Source organism: Anabrus simplex, chromosome 1 (genome assembly GCF_040414725.1).
Source record: "Anabrus simplex isolate iqAnaSimp1 chromosome 1, ASM4041472v1, whole genome shotgun sequence".
NCBI classification, from domain to species: domain Eukaryota; kingdom Metazoa; phylum Arthropoda; class Insecta; order Orthoptera; family Tettigoniidae; genus Anabrus; species Anabrus simplex.
In genome coordinates, this window is record NC_090265.1 from 728,540,527 (window position 1) to 728,561,991 (window position 21,465).

The following is a 21,465-nucleotide window of genomic DNA, read 5'->3' on the forward strand; positions in this document are numbered from 1 at the left end:
ACACGCACACCAATTTCAACACTTGGAAATTAAACAAGCTGACTTGAATGTTAATGAAATCAAACTCGTAACCACTTGAAACTTAATGTCGTCGAATGTCAATGAGATCGACCTAACAAAAGAAACAGCCACTTAAAGTTTTGTGATACTTGGCATAATCTGAAGTTATTTCGCACGAATGGCAAGACACCGAAGGAGACGCTTGCGATGCTGGTACGTGTTTATGAAGATCAAGCACTGTCCTTGAAGTGTGTGTACGAATGTTTCGCCCATTTTCGAGGAGGCCAGGAAAGTGTTTATATTTAAACACTTGGATTGGATTGAAAATCTTTCACTCGTGAAGTCAATCTTGTTCACGCATGTAAATGAAAAATAAAATGAAATTGACTATTTATCAAAAATCCTTAGTTCGAATGTTTGTAGAGTTGAAAAATGCACAGTTCAAATTCACAGTCTACAGTCTATCATCTACAAGAATAATTACACAGTTTCAGAAAATCATCTACACACAGAAAGTGTAAGTTAGGTGATGTAGTCACGAGGTATAAGTTAATTCTGTACTCAATTACTTGTTAATGTTTGCCATTTGAGAAATTCTAAGTTTTTTTTTTTTTTTTTTTTGCTATCTGTTCAACGTCGCACTAACACATCGAAGGTTTTTGGGGACGGAAGGGTGGGAGATTGGGAAGGCAGCCGCTATGGCTTTCATTAAAGTACAGCCCCAGCATTTGCCAGGTGTGAAAATGGGAAACCAAGGAAAACTATCTTCAGGGCTGTCGACAGTAGGGTTCGAACCCACTACCTCCCGAATGCAAGCTCACAGCTGCGCCCCTAACCGCATGGCCACTTGCTCGGTCATTCTAAGTTTTAACGCACAGTTATGTCGATGAGAATTCTCAAAATACAACCTGTGACAATAAATTTCGGTGAATAGTCCTGTACTTTACAACTAAGTATTTATTTATTTTCCACCTAGTCGATGTATTGACTAGGTGGAAAATAAATAAATACTTACTAGTGAATCTATTGAAGTGCGATACGGACCATGAAACTAATTTTATGTAATAGTCTTGTACTATCAACATAGATGAACAATGCATGACAATGACCTTACTGTCCTTCGAAATAGTCCCCTCCCATAACTATGCACTGCTGAGATCGGCGATACATGGCCTGGAAACTTTGCAAGAAGGCTTGCTTTGGGATGGTGTTCAAAAGTCTTGTCACGTTTCGTTGGATGTCAGGAATATCGTCAAACATCTTTCTTTTTAAAGTGAGTTTGATGCAGTTCATCCGCTATCATGCACACAGTTAATCGCTGATCATTCGTGATTAATGTCCTCACCTTCTCAATGTTTTCGCCACTGATGGTGGTCGCCGGTCTTCCGCTATGGGGGTTGTCATAAACACTTTCCCGGCCTCCTCGAAAATGGGCGAACCACTCGTACACACACTTCAAGGACAGTGCTTGATCTTCATAAACACGTACCAGCATCGCATGCGTTTCCTTCGGTGTCTTGCCAAGCTTGCAATAAAACTGTACATTGATCTTCTGGTTGTTCATGTTCCTGTTTGCAGTTCAGAACCAATGCACCAAACATGCACTGTGTCAAACAGGTCTTACACAGCACACACACACACGATGTTCAACTGAACATCGGGAGCAGGTGGTCAAAACCTGCTGCTACGCAGGTGCAGCGTTGTGTCGCCAGTGTTGCCAGATCGACCATTGTGACTTCATTCACCAAACTTTATTGTCACATGTTGTATTTAAAACACTTGGTAAGAAGCAAACACTGTTCAAAATCCTATCACTGTTCACAATGTCAACTTTGAATTATGAGCACTTGGAAAAAATAATCGCAAGTCTTAAACATTCATTCAGAATAATCAATCACTTGAAAAATATTAGAGTTTGGCGAAGCTCAATTTATATCGCCCTAAGTTGGAGCAGAATTCTATCATTCACAAGTTGAAGAAAATTTTGTAAGTACGCACTCGACACTACGGAGTTAAAGTCCGGAACTTGACGAAGAATTATCACTTAGCGTAACATCACGATCCCAATGAGCTGACCGACAGGGTTCGACTGTGGTACAGAAGATACTGTGTTCTGCCTTGAGAAATGGTCCTCCTTATATACTCAAATCTTGAAGATAACAGCAATTGTATTACAGTGAATATCTCCCTTGGTTTACGTTGGATTCACATCAAACTTTGTACAATTGGAGATTTAAAAAATCAGGCAACATGATTATGTTATTCTCATAATCTAATTATTTTTCTGAGAAAAGTTATTAAGGGTAAAACATTTTGAATGTTCTCTGGTTGATGCAATTCTCTCAGCCACAAGGAGGGGTAGCCGTGATGTCAGTCGCTCTACATCATATACGAACTGTGTGCTGTTGCTCGCTGGTGAGCTGGCGTGAAATTCAAGTTCGAAGTGCAAGGACTTTAGCTCGGACCAGCGTTCCTGGTAATATATATATTTCAAAAACAATGGACTGAAATCTGGACTGCCAAATGATCAATGAGCACTGGAAATGAAGTCGGGAACATTTGCATGCCAACCATTTTCGAGTCTGCGTTAGAGGAGAATCCTTTTGAAAACTACAATTCCTCCCCAGAAACGGAGTTTAATTTAAGAGCTTTACAGTGGAACAACCCTTCTGAACTTCAGAAAAATTTAGTGTGGGTTTTAACACCTTTCTCTCAAAAGTGAATGTCAGAACGGCCATCCTAAAATCTCGCAACCAAACCATCAGTGAAGCTATGTGACAAACTCTCTGGGTATTTGGAGTATTTTACGAGCTACGACTGCATCTGGGGCATAGAAATGAATATTTAGATGGTCAAAGACCTCTTCAGTGGTGAAAACTTTCTCCACAGAAAAGGGTATTTTCAGAGGATCATTTTGCACAAGCCACTTAAGTAGGACTTGGCATTTTACCAGTTTGCAAGGTCACTTATTAGTACTCTTGCCATTGTTAATAATAATAATAATAATAATAATAATAATAATAATAATAATAATAATGTTTGTAGCTTTATGTCCCACCAACAACTTTTACGATTTTCGGAGATGCCGGGATGACTGAATTTAGTAACGCAGGAGTTATTTTGCATGTCAGTAAATCTACCGACACGAGGCTGATGTATTTGAGCACCTTGATTTATGAATTTCATTTTCCGTATTGACATTTACCAATCTTCATAAAAGGAAAGAAAAATTCCACCTAATCAATACATTTATTTTCTTGTAAACTATTACAATCTAGGACCGGTTTCGACCCTTCATAGGTCATCCTCAGCTATATCAGAATCACATTTGCATTTCTATCTTATACCTCTGAAAGACCTTCATGATGTATTGTTTCATAATTTTTCAGTGAAAACTTATCTAAAAACTTACAAATTTCTAAGCGTTGTGTTAAAATTAAAAATTAAAATTACAAAACTTTGTCTATTATATACATGCCCTTGGGCTGACAGAATGCATCCTTGGGTTGATTAAGTACATATCTTAAGTATTGCTTATTCTGTTGAATCGAAACCCTTTTATACTTATGTACAATCGTGAATAGACTATCAGTAAAATTTGATAAATAAAGCTTGCGTGATAATTATAATAAAATATCATGTTACATCTTTATACCTTATTGCTGGAGTGATATTATTTTAGGCAAAATATAAATGCGTGTTGATCTCTATAAAATATTTTTACATAAACACACTAATGTACTTTAAAGTCTAATCATTGTACTTTAAAGTCTAAAATACTTATTGCTTGGATCTTGCGTTGTTATGTGGTAAAATATTATAACAATTTGTCTTGTATAACATCAGATATTGATAATGTTTGAATATGCCGTGTATGGTTGGCTTTTAAACCTAATGATTAAATGTCAGTTCCTTCTTGTATAAAATTACAAGTTTCATATTATGTTGATTATGTATTGTATAAAACATAAATGTCTATTAAATTGTTTACTACAGATTCTAATCACCCTAATCCACATAAAAAAGCAGCATATCAAAGTATGATTTATAGAGCGTTTAATATACCGATGTCAAAAGCAGATCTCAAAGATGAACTACAACTAATTCACGAAATAGCTCAAAAAAATGGTTATAGAAAAGAAATGGTTAATTCCATCATTCGTAAGTTCAAATCACGACCCAACACCACTCTAACGAAAACAGATCAACCCAGAAAAAATTACGCAACTTTCACTTTCAATAATACGGGCGTATATTCACTAACCAATGTTCTGAGGAAGCATAACATTAAAATAGCATTTAAGACTACACAAAATAATAGGCATGTCATATATAATAGCAAATCAGTAAATAGTAGTAACAAATATCTTCAATCAGGAGTCTACCGAATGGAATGTAACAACTGTTTAACAAGTTATGTGGGGCGTACAGGCAGGAATTTCACGACTAGATATAATGAGCACGTAAACGCAATTAGGCATAATCATTTCTCGGCAATAGGGCAACATATGCATGAATATAAGCACACTTTTACGGACATAAATAACGATTTAAAAATATTAAATGTAGAACCTAAAGGTCCTTTGCTTAATATAAATGAAGAATTATATATAACACTAGATCAGTATGCAAATCCTAATTATAACATAAATGAGTTATCCGAAAAAACTAATATTTTGTTCAATAAAATCGTTCCTATCTTAAAAAACGACTACGTCAAAATAGTCAACAGACGACGTCATACACAAGCTACGGCGCAGACAGCGAACCTCAGCGACTCCGCCCATACATACGTAACAACCTCCCCTACTTATCCCTCCGCCCCTCTCACAACAGACAACACTAGAACCATCAGTACGAGATACATTACTCGTCAAACGGCCAAGAAACTTGCATTTCAAGCATCCAGCAGTAAGTAAATTAATTCAGGCTTTACAAATTCACACAACATTACACTTCTATTGAAATCTAACTCACTTCATTCATTTTGGCTTACAGAATTTACCAGCCTTAAAAAAGGGAAAGGAACCACTACAGTCTTACGGCATTTGATGGGAGAAAACTCCAGAAGTTAGGCCAGAACTGAATCATACATATATTCCATAATTTAACACGTATCAAGCTTATATTGATCCATTTCACAGTTATACAAATGGAACCTATAAAGTTCAACATTCGACATATATAAGAAAAGGCAAATTATGGAAATATAACGCAAGAATCAAGGCCAACACGTTTCAGTGTCACTAAACACACTGACTATATTACTAGACATTCAAGTGTTTTTTAAAACTTCTGTAGTAAATGATAAGCATTCAATTTAATAGACATTTATGTTTTATACAATACATAATCAACATAATATGAAACTTGTAATTTTATGCAAGAAGGAACTGACATTTAATCATTAGGTTTAAAAGCCAACCATACACGGCATATTCAAACATTATCAATATCTGATGTTATACAAGACAAATTGTTATAATATTTTACCACATAACAACGCAAGATCCAAGCAATAAGTATTTTAGACTTTAAAGTACAATGATTAGACTTTAAAGTACATTAGTGTGTTTATGTAAAAATATTTTATAGAGATCAACACGCATTTATATTTTGCCTAAAATAATATCACTCCAGCAATAAGGTATAAAGATGTAACATGATATTTTATTATAATTATCACGCAAGCTTTATTTATCAAATTTTACTGATAGTCTATTCACGATTGTACATAAGTATAAAAGGGTTTCGATTCAACAGAATAAATTAAATAACTGGAAAGGAGGTTCAACCTATTCAATACTCAAAAGAAAGAAACGTAGCAATCACATTTCTAATTAAATGGGACCGGTTTCGACCTTAGTCTAGGTCATCATCAGCCATAAAAAACATGTAAAATGTTTATGAATGTTGGAGGTCAGTTTTTCACTCTGTTAGGCACAAAGACACGACATCACATTCTGTTCTGCACAAAGTCACAACATTAATAATCAACTTGCGAAGATCAAAAAGGCTTGAATTCGCAGACGAACAGATCTGTAGAAGAAAGCCGCCAGCTCCCGGTGACTACGCGGCACACTCAAGGTCACGCGCTGCGGCCAAACACCAAAGTAGAGTGGAGAACGTTTCGAAGGTCCAGAACCTGTCACGGCTGCGGGAAGCCAAGTACGTATATAAAAATATACGATGCCAATTAGTATAACCGAATGAGCACCCGTACTCCAGCTAAGATCTTGGTAAACAGTTGACTTGAAAAAACAATTGTAGAGAGAAGAAAAAAATGTAGTAAAAAGCGCAATATCGGAAAACAAATGAAAACTTATATGCACAGTGCGCTATTTTAAAAAAAAATTTTTAGGTTATGATTGAAGTAGTCAAAGTTGGCGCAAGACAAAAATTTTTGAAAGAGGAGAATAAATTAAACGAGGAAGAGTGATAGTGAAATAAGAGAAAGAATAAAAGAAATTGAAGTTAGATGGTAATGAGGAAAGATAAGATAGGGAAATGAAGGAGGGGTAGTTTAAGGTGGGTTAGGAGGGTGGGTTATTGGAGGTAGAAAATGTGGGTGGGAACTATGTAAGACATGGAAAATAGAATTGGGGTTTTGGAATTTGGAATTTTTGAGAAGAAGAATTAGGAAGTCAAAAAGGATATTGGGTTTTTCAGAAATGTCGTTTAAATTGAAATTAGGGTTGAAGTACTGGTCAAGGTGGATAAAGCAATTTTCAGTAATGTTTAAGAGGGGGCCTTTGTTAATGATTTTAAGTATGTTTATGTCATTGTCAATACTGGTGAAACTATGTTTGGAGTCTTGTATGTGCTGTCCTATGGCAGAGAATCTGTTGTATTTAATGGCGTTGACATGTTCAGAGTACCTGATATTGAAGTTGCGGCCAGTTTGTCCGACGTAGGAGGAACTGCAGTTGTTGCGTTTAAATCTGTATACACCAGATTTAGAAAAGGCATTAGACTTATTTAGAGATTTAGAGTTGTGTAAGATATCAAGACTTCTATTGTTAGTTCTAAAAGAAATTTTCATATTATGTTTTTTAAAGATATTAGTTATTTTATAAGCATCCTGAGTAAAAGTGAAGGTGGAAAAAGCAGTTGGTTTTATTGTGTCTTTAGATAAAGTGGTTTTTGGACGGTGTTTGAATTTGTTGATGATGCGGTTAATGAAGGAGTTGTTAAAGCCATTAAATTTAGCAATGTTGCGGATGGTGTTTAATTCTATATTTAAATCTTTTTTGGACATAGGGGTGTTGAAGGCACGAAAAATTAAGCTGTTATAAGTAGCACGTTTATGAGCTTGGGGGTGCGAAGAATCTTGTCTTATTGTAGTTGCTGTTTGGGTTGGTTTTCTGAAAATTTTGTAAGATAAAGAAGGATGTCTAGTAATAGTTAGGTCTAGAAAATTAAGAGTTTGGTTGTGTTCTGATTCGAGGGTGAATTTAATGTTAGAGTCTAAGTTATTGAGATGAAGAAGTGTAGAGGCTGCGTTGGTTGATTCCTCATTTAATATTACCAATGTGTCGTCGACATATCTCGCCCAATATCCTTTTTGACTTCCTAATTCTTCTTCTCAAAAATTCCAAATTCCAAAACCCCAATTCTATTTTCCATGTCTTACATAGTTCCCACCCACATTTTCTACCTCCAATAACCCACCCTCCTAACCCACCTTAAACTACCCCTCCTTCATTTCCCTATCTTATCTTTCCTCATTACCATCTAACTTCAATTTCTTTTATTCTTTCTCTTATTTCACTATCACTCTTCCTCGTTTAATTTATTCTCCTCTTTCAAAAATTTTTGTCTTGCGCCAACTTCGACTACTTCAATCATAACCTAAAAATTTTTTTTTAAAATAGCGCACTGTGCATATAAGTTTTCATTTGTTTTCCGATATTGCGCTTTTTACTACATTTTTTTCTTCTCTCTACAATTGTTTTTTCAAGTCAACTGTTTACCAAGATCTTAGCTGGAGTACGGGTGCTCATTCGGTTATACTAATTGGCATCGTATATTTTTATATACGTACTTGGCTTCCCGCAGCCGTGACAGGTTCTGGACCTTCGAAACGTTCTCCACTCTACTTTGGTGTTTGGCCGCAGCGCGTGACCTTGAGTGTGCCGCGTAGTCACCGGGAGCTGGCGGCTTTCTTCTACAGATCTGTTCGTCTGCGAATTCAAGCCTTTTTGATCTTCGCAAGTTGATTATTAATGTTGTGACTTTGTGCAGAACAGAATGTGATGTCGTGTCTTTGTGCCTAACAGAGTGAAAAACTGACCTCCAACATTCATAAACATTTTACATGTTTTTTTATGGCTGATGATGACCTAGACTAAGGTCGAAACCGGTCCCATTTAATTAGAAATGTGATTGCTACGTTTCTTTCTTTTGAGTATTGAATAGGTTGAACCTCCTTTCCAGTTATTTAATTTTTAACATCAATAATTTCAATACGGAACAATGAAATTTTTATCTTTAAATCAACAGAATAAGCAATACTTAAGATATGTACTTAATCAACCCAAGGATGCATTCTGTCAGCCCAAGGGCATGTATATAATAGACAAAGTTTTGTAATTTTAATTTTAACACAACGCTTAGAAATTTGTAAGTTTTTAGATAAGTTTTCACTGAAAAATTATGAAACAATACATCATGAAGGTCCTTCAGAGGTATAAGATAGAAATGCAAATGTGATTCTGATATAGCTGAGGATGACCTATGAAGGGTCGAAACCGGTCCTAGATTGTAATAGTTTACAAGAAAATAAATGTATTGATTAGGTGGAATTTTTCTTTCCTTTTATGAAGTATTTGAGCACCTCCAAATACCACCGAACCGAGGAAGGATCGAACCTGCCAAGTTGGGATCAGAAGGCCAGAGCCTCAACCATCTGAGCCTCTCAGCCCAGCTTTTATCATTGTTGATCTCAAAATATTCATCTCTCTTGACATTACCTTTTGTTTTGAAAAACGTTTCATGGCATTGATGAATTGTGGGTGGTGAGTACATACACCAGGTCCCATAGAAGTGTTCCAATTATTCGATACTAGAATATTCTGCTGGTGCTAAGGTTATTAAGGATATAAAAGATGTCTGAAGGCTGTCTTCCTACCTTGTGCAGCGCTGTAACTGGGATGTGATTTTCAGAATTGCCTAATTCCATGATTACAGGACACTGCAGACCATTCACAGAAGAGGTTCCGCCATAAGTCACCAAATAGGTTTCGTGACAGAACTTAGTGGATAGTCTGAAGCAGTATTTAGTACGACACAGTCAAATCCCACAGTGGATCTGAGTCAACTTATGGCCGTGATTCATCTATTTAATGAATTTAATGAATTGGATAAATAATCTAAATACCCTTCAATTCCAAACAGCACAGATTGAAGAAATATTGATCAATGAATGCATTGCAGACTAGCTGTGGTGAGATATCAACTAACTGCATTTATCTGTTAAACACAGGTCTTATGAGCTGTCATAACTGGTTGAGCATCAATTATTACTCGCACATTTTTAGTGATAAATGCACACCCTAGTGCTGAATCAATCGACCTCGACAATCTTCGAGATTTGTACTGGAAACCTTTGAAACACAAACTATGAATTGCTTATGCATCGCTGTGCAACATCTGGCGCACACTTTACGTACTAGTACTGTTGCTTTTTACACAGCAAAGCCAAACTATAGAATTCATGCTAGGAACAAGATTCGCATCTAGAAATGTTATATAATGTTATATAATGTGTGTGTGACACAGTTGTTGGCTTAAGATAAAGGTTTAGAAAATTCATATCGCTCGATAATATTATCGATTCAATTCAGATTTCATTTCCATTCCGTTGGCAGTATTACCGGAACCGGGAGAGCTCCCTCCTTACTCCTCACCCCCGTACACAAATCTATTACTAAAAAGTGTGCAAGTAAGATGTACCACAGAGGACACAGGCAAGGTCTTTCATTTTTTAATTTTCAAGAGCAAAGATCATATAAAATATAAACAGCTGATTAATTTCACAAAGGTTTAAGATGAAATTTGCAGGAATCCAGATGCATTAAAACAGCAAGTATCAACCTGCTCAATAGATGACTCCACGGAACAAGAACAAACCCACTATTTTTAATAAATAAAATATGCAGTGCAGTTTAGCTGTGTTGATACAGATAATCCAGTGAACAGTTTCAATACATTTCGGAACTATATTCTTGATACTCAAAATGGCAAGTAAATATATAAGCAGTGCATTTACTACAGAAGCAGGCAATGCAACTTTGTGTTTGACTGTTGTGAGATTACAGATTTCTTCCTATTGGTGAAGAAATGAAGCAAGCTTTCTATAACATTCAAGATATGATCTGAAAATGATTTTTCCAAATATAGTATTTTAGAAAGGGTGATACGAAAGGGATAAACACTCAGGTTGTTTTTCAATGATTTCTACAGCAGTATGAACTTAATTTTTAACAGTTGCATGAAGTTCCATCCAGAATTTCTGAGAATTTAATATCTGGTGTGAACCAATGGAAGTACCAAGTTCTTGTGCTAGGTGTCTCTTGGCATAGCCTATGTTTCGATTATTAGTCTATCAATGGGTGTTGTAAGTTTTTAGACTGTGTTCTTGTCCTGCTGCAAATTTTCAAATGGCTGATGTTAAGGGGCATTCAACCCATCAAATGCTAGAAGAGACTTTTGGTGAAGAAGCGTTAAGCCAAGCAAGAACATCTGAAAAATTGAAGCTTTCAAAGGAGGACGGGAATCCGTGGATAACATCTAACATTTTGCTTGACCATCACCACGCACAACTCCCAAAGTGATTATCGCAAAAGTGCACAAAATAATCTGTGCAGACACGACCATTCATGTTGGAATGTCACACGGAAAACATCAACAACTGAACATGAGATGAATTTCACCATCTCTTGACCAACGAACGGCAAGGTCATCGGATTTGGGTGTGCACTAAGCACTAAGAAATTGTTAGAGATGATCCTAACTCGCTGCCTAGGGTCACAAGTGGTGATTTAATTTAATTTTGTGTGGCTATTTCTAGCCGAGTGCAGTCGTAAAGCAGACCCTCTGATGAGGGTGGGTGGCATCTTCCATATGTAGGTAACTACGTGTTATTGCAGTAGAGGATAGTGTTATGTGGGGTGTGAGAGTTGCAGGGATGTTGGGGACAGCACAAACACCCAGCCCCTGGGCCGTTGGAATTAACCAATGAAGGTTAAAATAGGCTACCCGACCGGGAATCAAACCTGCGACCCTCTGAACCGATGGCTAGTATGCTGACCATTCAGCCAATGAGGCGGACGCAAGTGGTGATGAACTGAGCGTACGAAAAGTTCGCTATAACATCAATTCAATGCTGATAACTTATTTGATTAGAGGAGTTCATCAGACTGTCAGCAGGAAGTTCTGACAAAGAAACCCTTCCATCTGCTAATCTCCAATCTGATTGAGATTTGGTACGACTTCAGTAGAAATGTTTTATTCAGCCATATAAAAATTAGATGTCCTGTCGTATATTTAGCACCTGATTAGAGGTGTCGAAGTTTGCTATTTTAAGCACCGCATAGACAGGAGTAATTCATGTGTCACGCTGTTGCACACACACACACTCCATGAGTCAAACGGGACTCCAGGCCTAACACTTTCCTATCCTTAGATCGCAGAAAACCTTTGATGTGTTAATGTGATGACAATCCACCATTAAAAAAAATTTATACGGCAATAATGGTTGCTTACCATACATGGTAGTGTGTCTGTGTTTATATACTATGTACAGTATGTATGCAGGACCGTGCGGTCCCATTCACCACACAGTGCTAGTGTTAGCCGAGGCTAGGGAAGTAATACAAATGCAATTTTCAGTCACTTAATTCCCAAACTCTCACAATTTCTGATGATTTCAGTCAATTTTACAGAAAGGATATTTTTTAAAAATTCAAATAAACAGACATTTAAAAAAACTCTCAGAACTTCTCGTGCAACCCAGTACTATTAATATTTAGCTTTACCTGAATTTGATTCAAGGAAAATACTATATAAAGATCTACAGAAGGTACATATGAGGGCAACACAATAAGTATCTGCAATTTTGCTCTAATTGTCTTTACGTTGGCTCTATGGTGTTTTGTGCTCACCAGCTGCTAGAGGGCACCATTGTCTACGTCTGTGGTAGGTTTCAGCATTATCAAATCAGTACAGCTTGCACTGTTGCGATGTAAAGATGGCCGTGCCACTCTCTGTTTGCACCAAGGAAGAACAGCGTTCTGTAATCCGTTTTATGTGGTCTGAGCGTGTACCAGGAGCAGAAATTCATAGAAGACTTTTGGCACAATACGGGGAAAATGTTTTGCCACAGCGAAGTGTTTACCAGTGGACTGAAGAGTTCAAAAGGGGTCTCACGAGCATGAAGGACGAGGAAAGATCCGGGCGTCAATCTGCAGCCATAAATGATGCCAATATTGAACAAGTGCGTGATATGATCCTTAATAACAGACGAGTGACTGTTGATGATGTGGAAAACATTACGCACATTAGCCATGGTTCTGCATATGAAATCATGGATAACAGGCTTAACTTTCACAGACTGTTCGAGATGGGTTCCAAAACAATTCAATGAAGAGCAGAAGCACAATCATCTGAGAGTCAGTCAGCACATACTTGAGTGTCATGCTGGCAAAGGTGAAACGTTTCTGAAACGGATCATCACTGAAGATGAAGAATTCGAACCAGAGAGCAAATATCAGAGCATAGATTGGAAGCATCTGCTGTGGTAAAATTGTAAGGAGCTTTCCTTACATGGAAAGATCCTGGATACACACAATTAGACAAAGAGCTACTGTCTCATCACAAAATTCTTAGAGAAATAAGTCAGTTTCTGATCAACAGTCCTACCTTAAAGGCAAGCCTTTCATTATCCAGTTCTAGCTGCCTCGAAGCTTTCTCCAGAAGTTGAACTCTATCACACATCTCTGAAACTTCTCGACGCAGAACTTCTTTCTCAGATGACACCTGATACAATGATCAACACTGAAAATTACAAGAATCTCAAAAAATTAACCCATTATAAAGATTAACAAATAATATTTACCTTGATAATTTCAGACAACAAATCACCCTCTTTACTCATCCCATTCACACCTTTTAACTTCTTCATTACTTCAATTTCCTCCATTAGTTTTGCTCGGTCAGCTATCAGGAATGCCACCTGCAACACAGCAAAAACATAAATATTTAATTTATGTTGGCACAAATAAAAGATCCGGATGTGCTTAAGAATCCTTTAAAATTCCATTTATAACAAGTTATTTTCTGCACACAATACAGTAATATATTTCCTAAGCCCATAAAATGCCTTCCATGAACATTAACATACTGACAACAGTGTACTGTTTTCAAGGTGTATAAAGTAAAGAATCTGAGATACCTGAACTCTAATGAGTAAATGAGTATCTTAACTATAGTCTTGAGATGTTAGGGAGCATTATGTGCCGAGATTGCCCGGTGGATCTCATCGTCCACAAGTAATGCATGGGGTTGGCAGTGCACTGTGACACCTGCTGGCATCATCCCTGAAATTGATGGTCTTTATGCAATATTGTTTGTTTCAATCAAATGTCATATTGTGAAGCAACATGATGAAAGTTTCTGTGATAGTTTGTGTGATCAGCTGACATTTTTGCAATGACTTTTCATGAAAGCAGAATTACCTACTTGCAATTGAATCAAAAATAGGATAACTTATTACTGAAACTTTGAGACATATTGTACATTATATCACTGCATAAGGTACCTAGTGAACATTATTTAGTCCCATTCCTTAATACATCAGCACCATGCCCTGCAATATGTTCTGGCCATAACTACATATTCACATCATCTGAAGTACATTCACGTACTCAAAAGTTATATGTCTATAATTCTCTCTTGTAAAAAACTTCACTAGTCTGTAGGCAGAGCTTGTTATAAATCGAATGCTCTCACTTTCATGGAACTATGGTCTTTAGAATAAGCTGAATCAGTCTTTAGATTATTATACATGTGTTGCGCTTTTAACTGAAGCAGATCTAATTCTCTTTTATATTTAGTTGAAAGTTTTATACACAGTGAATTACACACCTTACATGTGTCAGTAGACAATAAGGAAATAGAGAGTTTGATTTTGTGTTTAAAATAGCCCTGTAAATATACTCACTAACAATATTGTTTATACATCATAGCTGCATTAAGACATACAGGTAAATATTTTTCAGTGTTCTCCCTAGGACCATTTTAGTGGCCCTGCCGTTTTTACAGACCGCCTGGCAAACACAAACTAGATATGTGCTAGTTACGTCATATTAATACATATCTGAATCATTGGGCACTCCAAATTAAAATATTAATACTGTAAAACTGTTTATTTAAACAATAAATCTTCATTATTGTTGGACGGTTACAGGCGTGTTGTGTGTTCCTGATAATAATTGTGTTTCTTGTGGTCCAAGTGCTTTTATCGCGGTTACATGTGAATGAAAGTGAACCGACTAGCATATACTTTGATGTTAAGTGCAGTATAACTTGTTGGGAAGATATACTCTCCAATAATAAGCTGCAAATAAGCGCCCACGTGTTGTGTATTAACGGCAAGCAGCAGCGAATGGCGTCCAGTCAGCGTGAAAAGCACAAGCCTTCGGCCAGTGACACATCCATCTTAACGCTGAGTATTCTACTACTAGCAGTTGCCGGCGATGTCCAGCTGAATCCAGGACCGGAAGTAAATACCAGCCTTAGCATCTACTACCAGAATGTCTGTAGTCTTAAGAAATCACTTGTGGACTTAACATCGCTCTGAGGGACATGCATTACGACTGCGTGTGTTTAGCAGAGTCCTGACTCGATTCTTCAATCGACAATAGTGAAATACTGCATGACAATTATGTTATTTTCCGCCAAGATGAGCAAAATATCATTACTAGTAAGAACAAGGGAGGTGGGGTTTTAATAGCAGTGAACTCTGTGTACAGTCCAGTGCAATGGCCTGACCTAACGGGAGACTGCCCCTGGCCGAGCGCTGTACATAGTCTGCTGTTACCTGCCCCCGGATGAGGTGAAAGTACGGCTCACAGACATCCGAGAAACTCTGGCTCGAATCAATCGTGTAGCAAGACAAAATGACACTATTATCGCGTGCGGTGATTTCAACATAAGCCAATTAGCCTGGGCCTCAGACGATTCGGGATCTATTAATCCTATCCTCACCCATGTCAACGAGGAAGCCTGCTTGCTTTTAGAGATCACCAATGAATTTAACGTTTGCCAAGTTTGCGGTTTTCCAACACGAGGAAATAACTTCCTGGACCTTGGTTTTGTGTCTGAAAGAGTCACTAATAATACCCTGCGTGAAGCAAGAGAACAGTTAGTACAATCAGATCATTCTGCGCTTGAGCTCAGACTTCATATTTCCCGTGTTCCTCGTTTACCACACATTACAAAATCATTATTCCTTTGGACAAAAGCAGACTTTCCTCATCTACAAAATATCTTATCCCATTGAGCGTGGAACTTGCTTGAATCCTGTCCATCTCTTGATGCCGCAGTTGACTTGTTTTATGACTTACTCCACAGCGCTCTTAAGGACGCCATACCTTCCCACATAATGAAGACTAGGCATCTTCCCCCTTGGTATGATTCCGAACTTACAGACAAAATGCGGGCAAAGGAAAGAGCAAGGAAACGAGCTGCAAGGTCTTCACTTCCCTCAGATTACATCGAATTTGCGAGGCTAAGAAAGGAATACAAACAAATGCAGCGGATAAAGTATAGGGATTATGTCAGGTCTGTTGAGGAGGATATTATCAGACATCCACAGAGATTTTGGAAATTAATGATGATTAATAAAGACAAGGAAATTAGCTCACTGAAAGAAATTCTGGATAATTTTGCTGACACTTTCAAAAAATTCCATCCATCCAGTGTTCCCTGTAATTCTCACACCTAACAATTTGGAGAAATTAACTTATAATCAGTGGTAACTTCGGCATCAGAAGTCTGCAACATCTTGAAGTCGATGGATACAAAGAAGTCTTGTGGTCCAGATCACATTCCAGGAATTGTGTTACGTGAGTGTGCTGAGGAGCTGGCAACCCCACTAGCCACGATAATCAATTGGTCTCTTTGTACAAGCAATTTCCCGTCCAAATGAAGAAATGATATGTTATTCCAGTTTTTAAGAAAGGTGACAGATCTTTATTTGTCAATTACAGACCAGTAGTTCTTTCACTCATTTCCAAAGTAGCGGAAAGAGTCTTATACAAAGCCTTGTACAGTGCAGTCAGTGGTTTAATTAATATTAATCAACATGGTTTTGTCCAGAAACTCTCAACTACCACCAATCTGGCTGTGTACTCCCACTTCATATCTAGCGCTCTGGACAATTGCAAGCAGGTTGATGCCATGTACACGGACTTTTCCAAGGCTTTCTACTCTGTGCAGCATAATGCTTTTCTGACTAAGTTATCAGCATATGGCATTCATGGAAGCTTGCTTGAATGGTTTAAATGCTATCTTTACGACAGGAGGTATTCAGTAAAATACGAGGGTATAATTGCTCATCCTTATCAGCCTAGGTCTGGCGTTCCGCAAGGTTCACTACTGGGACCTTTATGTTTCCTTCTATTTGTTAATTATCTGCCATCACAAATCCATTCGAGCAACTACCTGCTCTATGCTGATGACCTTAAAATCTACAGGGTGATTGAAAAGATGAGTGACTGAATTGTTACAGTCTGATATAAATAATATTAGTGATTGGTGCAAAAACTGGCATTTAACCCTAAATATTTCAAAGCACAGTGCAATACCCTTCACAAGAAAATTGCATGTTAATGTATTCAATTATCATATAAACAATCAAGAAGTGAGGCGTGTTAATAAAATTAACGATCTTGGTGTTTTTTAGTAATCAAAATGGTGTATCTCTCAATGAACATATGTTAAATATCGTCAACAAGGCATTTCAAACGTTAGGCTTCCTCAAAAGAAATTGCAAGAGTTTTAAATCTGTTGTCCCATTGAAAACCCTGTATTTCTCACATACGATCTAGTCTAGAATACTGCTCTGAAGTGTGGATCCCCTCACAGCAATACTTAGTTAATGCCTTAGAGCGAGTACAGATCCGATTCTCGAAATGGATCAGTAAAAAGTGTTTGGGTATCAAGCTGTCATCGACAGATTATGATTTGTTTTGTACAAACATGTGTAATGAGTCTCTTAGGACTAGGCGCAGGTACGTCAATGTACATAAATACCAGCCTTAGCATCTACTACCAGAATGTCTGTAGTCTTAAGAAATCACTTGTGGACTTCAACGGTAATTCCCTTGACTCTCCCAATTTACTCCAGTTGCTACCAATTCATGTTCCTTCCCGCAATACCCGACGGGCTATCACCCTTCACTTACCCAGGTGCAGAACGGAATCAGACAGGAACTCTTGGTTTATACAGGCCCTAAGATCCCTGAAGAAATTAGCGGGATAGTGGATATATTTCACTCGTCAGCTAGTGAAATTCGCAGACATCTTATGGACACTTCATAGACAGAGTGTTCCTTGTATCTTGTTCTGCGCATTTGGTAACTGAAAGTTATACTTCCTTCCTTCGGTCATTTCAAATGTATAAACACTTTTCTGTTTTCATGTCTTCTTTTTCTTCATGTTTTTTGTAAATATGTATATATTATATATTGCTTAGTTATAAGTAGTAGTAAGTGCTGTTAATATTGTTATTATTTGAATGCATTATATCATCTGTTATTGGAGAACTAATAACTCTGCTGATGATAAATAAACAAATGAAATCAATCAAATTCACTCGCTTATTAAGACCCCTTTTCTTTTTCCTTTTACAGCCAAAAAAGTATAAGGGGGTCCAATATCCGATAACCTCAAATTTTGTGCAGTGAACACATGACTTCTACATTATGAAGAACTATAAATTGTACATGTAAATATTCTACACTATTCTTTAACAAACTTATGAATGTATTTGAGTTATACTGGCTATTTTCGTTGGGAGGGAGTACAGTATTTCTAAATGTAAAAAGACAATAAACGGAGAACACGACTTTCAGGCCTAGGCCTATAAATAAATATAGTCATTTTTAATTACTCTTATATCACATCATTCATTACATCTAATTAATTCCTCTGATGAGGTTGATGTCAGGAAGGGCATTCAGTTGTAAAAACTCGCTACGAAGATTCATCTCGATTCATACTTGATCCCGTAGAGAAAAGGGATAAGGGTATCATATTATGCAATATTGATACAAAATAACTTAATAGTCAGTCATTTGTCTCTGTGAGTTCAGCAGTAGGCCTACAACACAGGAAACCTACTCGCTGCTTTAATTTGAATTATCGTCTTGCGCCGCCAACCCGTGCTACCGGCGTGTCATTCCAAGAAACGTTATCTTCACTGCCATCTCGTCAGCCATAGCAGCAGCAGCAGCACCACTGCAATAGGGAGCATTCGAGGTCCCGTCTTTTTGAACCTTTTAAAAATAGTTTCGCTCTCGACTATAGAGCCCAAACAGTGTGAATATATTCCCAAATGGTTTCTGGGGATGGTTTCTTATATTCCCAGTTGGTGTATGTGTAGCGGAAGCCACTACTTTCGAATAAACCTGTGTAGAAAACGTGCCAAACCACCAGCTTATAACTAGTGTAAGTTACGAATTGTACTTCCGAATGTAATACATAGTGACTGGTAGCATTTTGATAACTGTGGCTGTTGAAAGCAAGACCCTTATTTTTAAGTATATTTCATGCTTGTTCTCAACATTTATCACATTAGGATTTACTTGAACAGCTGTAAATGAGATAAAAGACTGCACTGTTTAGGTTAGGTATGCTATCACCCGGATAGTGCCAAATGTTCCAAAACGGAAAGAATAAAAACAATTAACAGGAAAGTTTGCCGCATTTATGGATATCTACAGGTGTGGCGGTAATGCGTTTATTCATCATGATGTTTAATTTTGTATGTTCGTTGTCTCCATTTTTTATTAATGCATACCCTAGTATGTTTTGTATGGCGTCTCCGAAAACAGTTAAAAGTAAGCAGAAACATTAAAAATTTTTATTTATTTATTATTCGCTAACTGGCGAACTAGAGACCACAATAAGTTTCATTATACATTCTGGCCTTTACTCAGCTTTCGATAGATCTAGTAGGTTTTCATCAGCTCGCTGTGTTGAGCACGGCATTCATCTGACTACTTTTCACCCATTGTCCACTTCACATCCCAGGAAGTCCCAAAAGTCACAATGTTTTTACTGAAAAAGTCTTGTTTGTGCACATCATTAATATTATTTGTTAAGTACATTGGCAAGTAAAACAATCGTTACGATCGGCTATTTTTTAATCACGTTTTAAACCTACTCTTCTCCAAAAAATACCTATATTGGCCCGAATTATGAGATATTAAACGATCATTTTGTTAATGATCTCGCCTGCTATAACATGCTCCCAGTGGAGGGGAGATACATGTAAGGCCTACCATTTTTACCACATATCAACCTTCCTGCCATTTGTTAGTCTCTGGCAGAACAGTACCGCGAATCGAACTCAAGACACCCGAGAATGGCAGCTAATTGTGCTAACCATTACGCTGGCGGACATTCTTAACTACAAAACACAGACATATAGCATGACTGATGCATGCTTGCAATGCGCGGGTCGGACATGAAATTATTCACCTACTTGTGCGACGTCATCACAGCTGCAGTAGACCTACACTACGGAGGTTGACATTTCTTAACTGCGAAAGACAGATGTACCGCATGACTTTGACGCATGCTTTCATTGCGTGGGTCGTACGGACTAAACTATTTGCAAATTTCTGTGATGTTATCAGAGTTGCAATAGGACTTGTACCTGCTTCAAAGCAAAATCATTGTTTTTTTCTGACAAATTACGTTGGGGGGAGGGGGTCTTGTATGCGAGATTTATTTTTTCATTTTCTTCGTCTTGAAAAGCCAGGGGGGCTAGGGGGTTTAATACACAAGTAAATATGGTAATTGCATCATTTACATCCGAGTTTAAATGTTTGACTATAACCTAGTGTCACGTGCAAGCGGTGTCTGGATTAGTGTGGAATTGCAAGAGAGCACTCGATTCCTCATTACGTCACAAACTCGTATGGCACTCCACAGCAACCGAGTGGTATCCCCGGTGTTTACTTCAAACCTGGCAGAGGTAGTCGGTTTTTTGAAGGGCAATACTCCGTGTCGTACAATGTCAGCATGCAAAAGATCGCTGGTGACATATTTGGTGTTTACCCCACAAAAACTCAGCCTTAGACGCTCAAGAGAGATGCGGTTTATTCTGCCATCTAACAGGCCCAAAGTAAAGCGGAACGTCAAAATCGATGAACAAGCAGCCTGATGGCGTCAAATTAAAATGTTTGCACACGGTAGCTGAGGACTTATTATAAATGCCCTGAGGGGAATAAATTGAAATGTTATTCATTTTATACGTAGTATTTCCCTGCTCGGCTACTCATTCCAGCCACTCGGCTGACGAAAATTTCTGGGGAGAACACTATTTTCTGTTTGGAGCAGAAACTCTAGAATAATGACTTTCATGCAATGGAAAACCGTTAATATGATTTACAAGTAAACAGGATTGGTGATCAGTAGTTCTATTTGCATGTCTTCCATGGCCATCTTATTTTTAGTGTTCCCTTAGTCTGTTTCTTTGAAACCTCACTCAAAAGTCAACCATTATTGATTCTAAGACATGAATGCCTGCTTGCAAACTTTTATTAGTGCCCTCAAACACAATATAATAGTCAGGGGTGTGTTGTCCCCTGCACCATATCTTTCTTTCAGTTCGTTTATTTTCACATGCCCACTAACATACTCATTTTGTAAACTTAAATTCACACATATTCCAAAACACTTTGAACACTATTTCATGTTGTTCTTCACTGGAACATTCGTAGCACTTATGTTCAAAGCCACACGGCGGGCTTTGTTTACATTTGTTAACTTTCTTGCCTGTTCTCCTGTTTCTCTTTTCCTCTCTGTATGTTCCAGTCCCACGAATTTATACACTTTGACCTTTTCTCTCCATAAATTTCCCTCGTTGTTCATTACTTTTCTAATTTTCATTAGAGAGACCACTTTCACCCTAAACATCAGCCATATTTGATGTTATTACACGTGATCCAGATACTGACCTCTCAACGACTGTTTTGAGTTTGGACCACTGCTGCACTCAAACAGCACAAAATTTTGTTTGAAGAAAGAAATTAGTTGCTTTCAAACAATATCCCCCTCTGGGTGTAGGCAACAGAATAACACCCACGGTATCCTCTGCCTGCCGTAAGAGGCAACTAAAAGGGGCCCCAAGGTCTTGGAACATGGGAGAGTGGGTTGGCATCCACGGGGCCC

The 21,465-nt window shown here is 37.7% G+C and overlaps 1 protein-coding gene across 1 annotated transcript in view; it reads right to left on the bottom strand.

Annotated features, from left to right (window-relative positions):
- LOC136872674 (golgin subfamily A member 3) overlaps window positions 1-21,465 on the bottom strand; it is a 224,370-nt gene that overhangs the window by 180,967 nt on the left and 21,938 nt on the right. The window contains exons 4-5 of the mRNA XM_067146489.2: window positions 13,118-13,234; window positions 12,922-13,038 (exon numbers count right to left, since the gene is read on the bottom strand). Coding sequence (XP_067002590.2) covers window positions 12,922-13,038; window positions 13,118-13,234 — 234 coding nt within the window. The remainder of the gene's footprint in view (window positions 1-12,921; window positions 13,039-13,117; window positions 13,235-21,465) is intronic.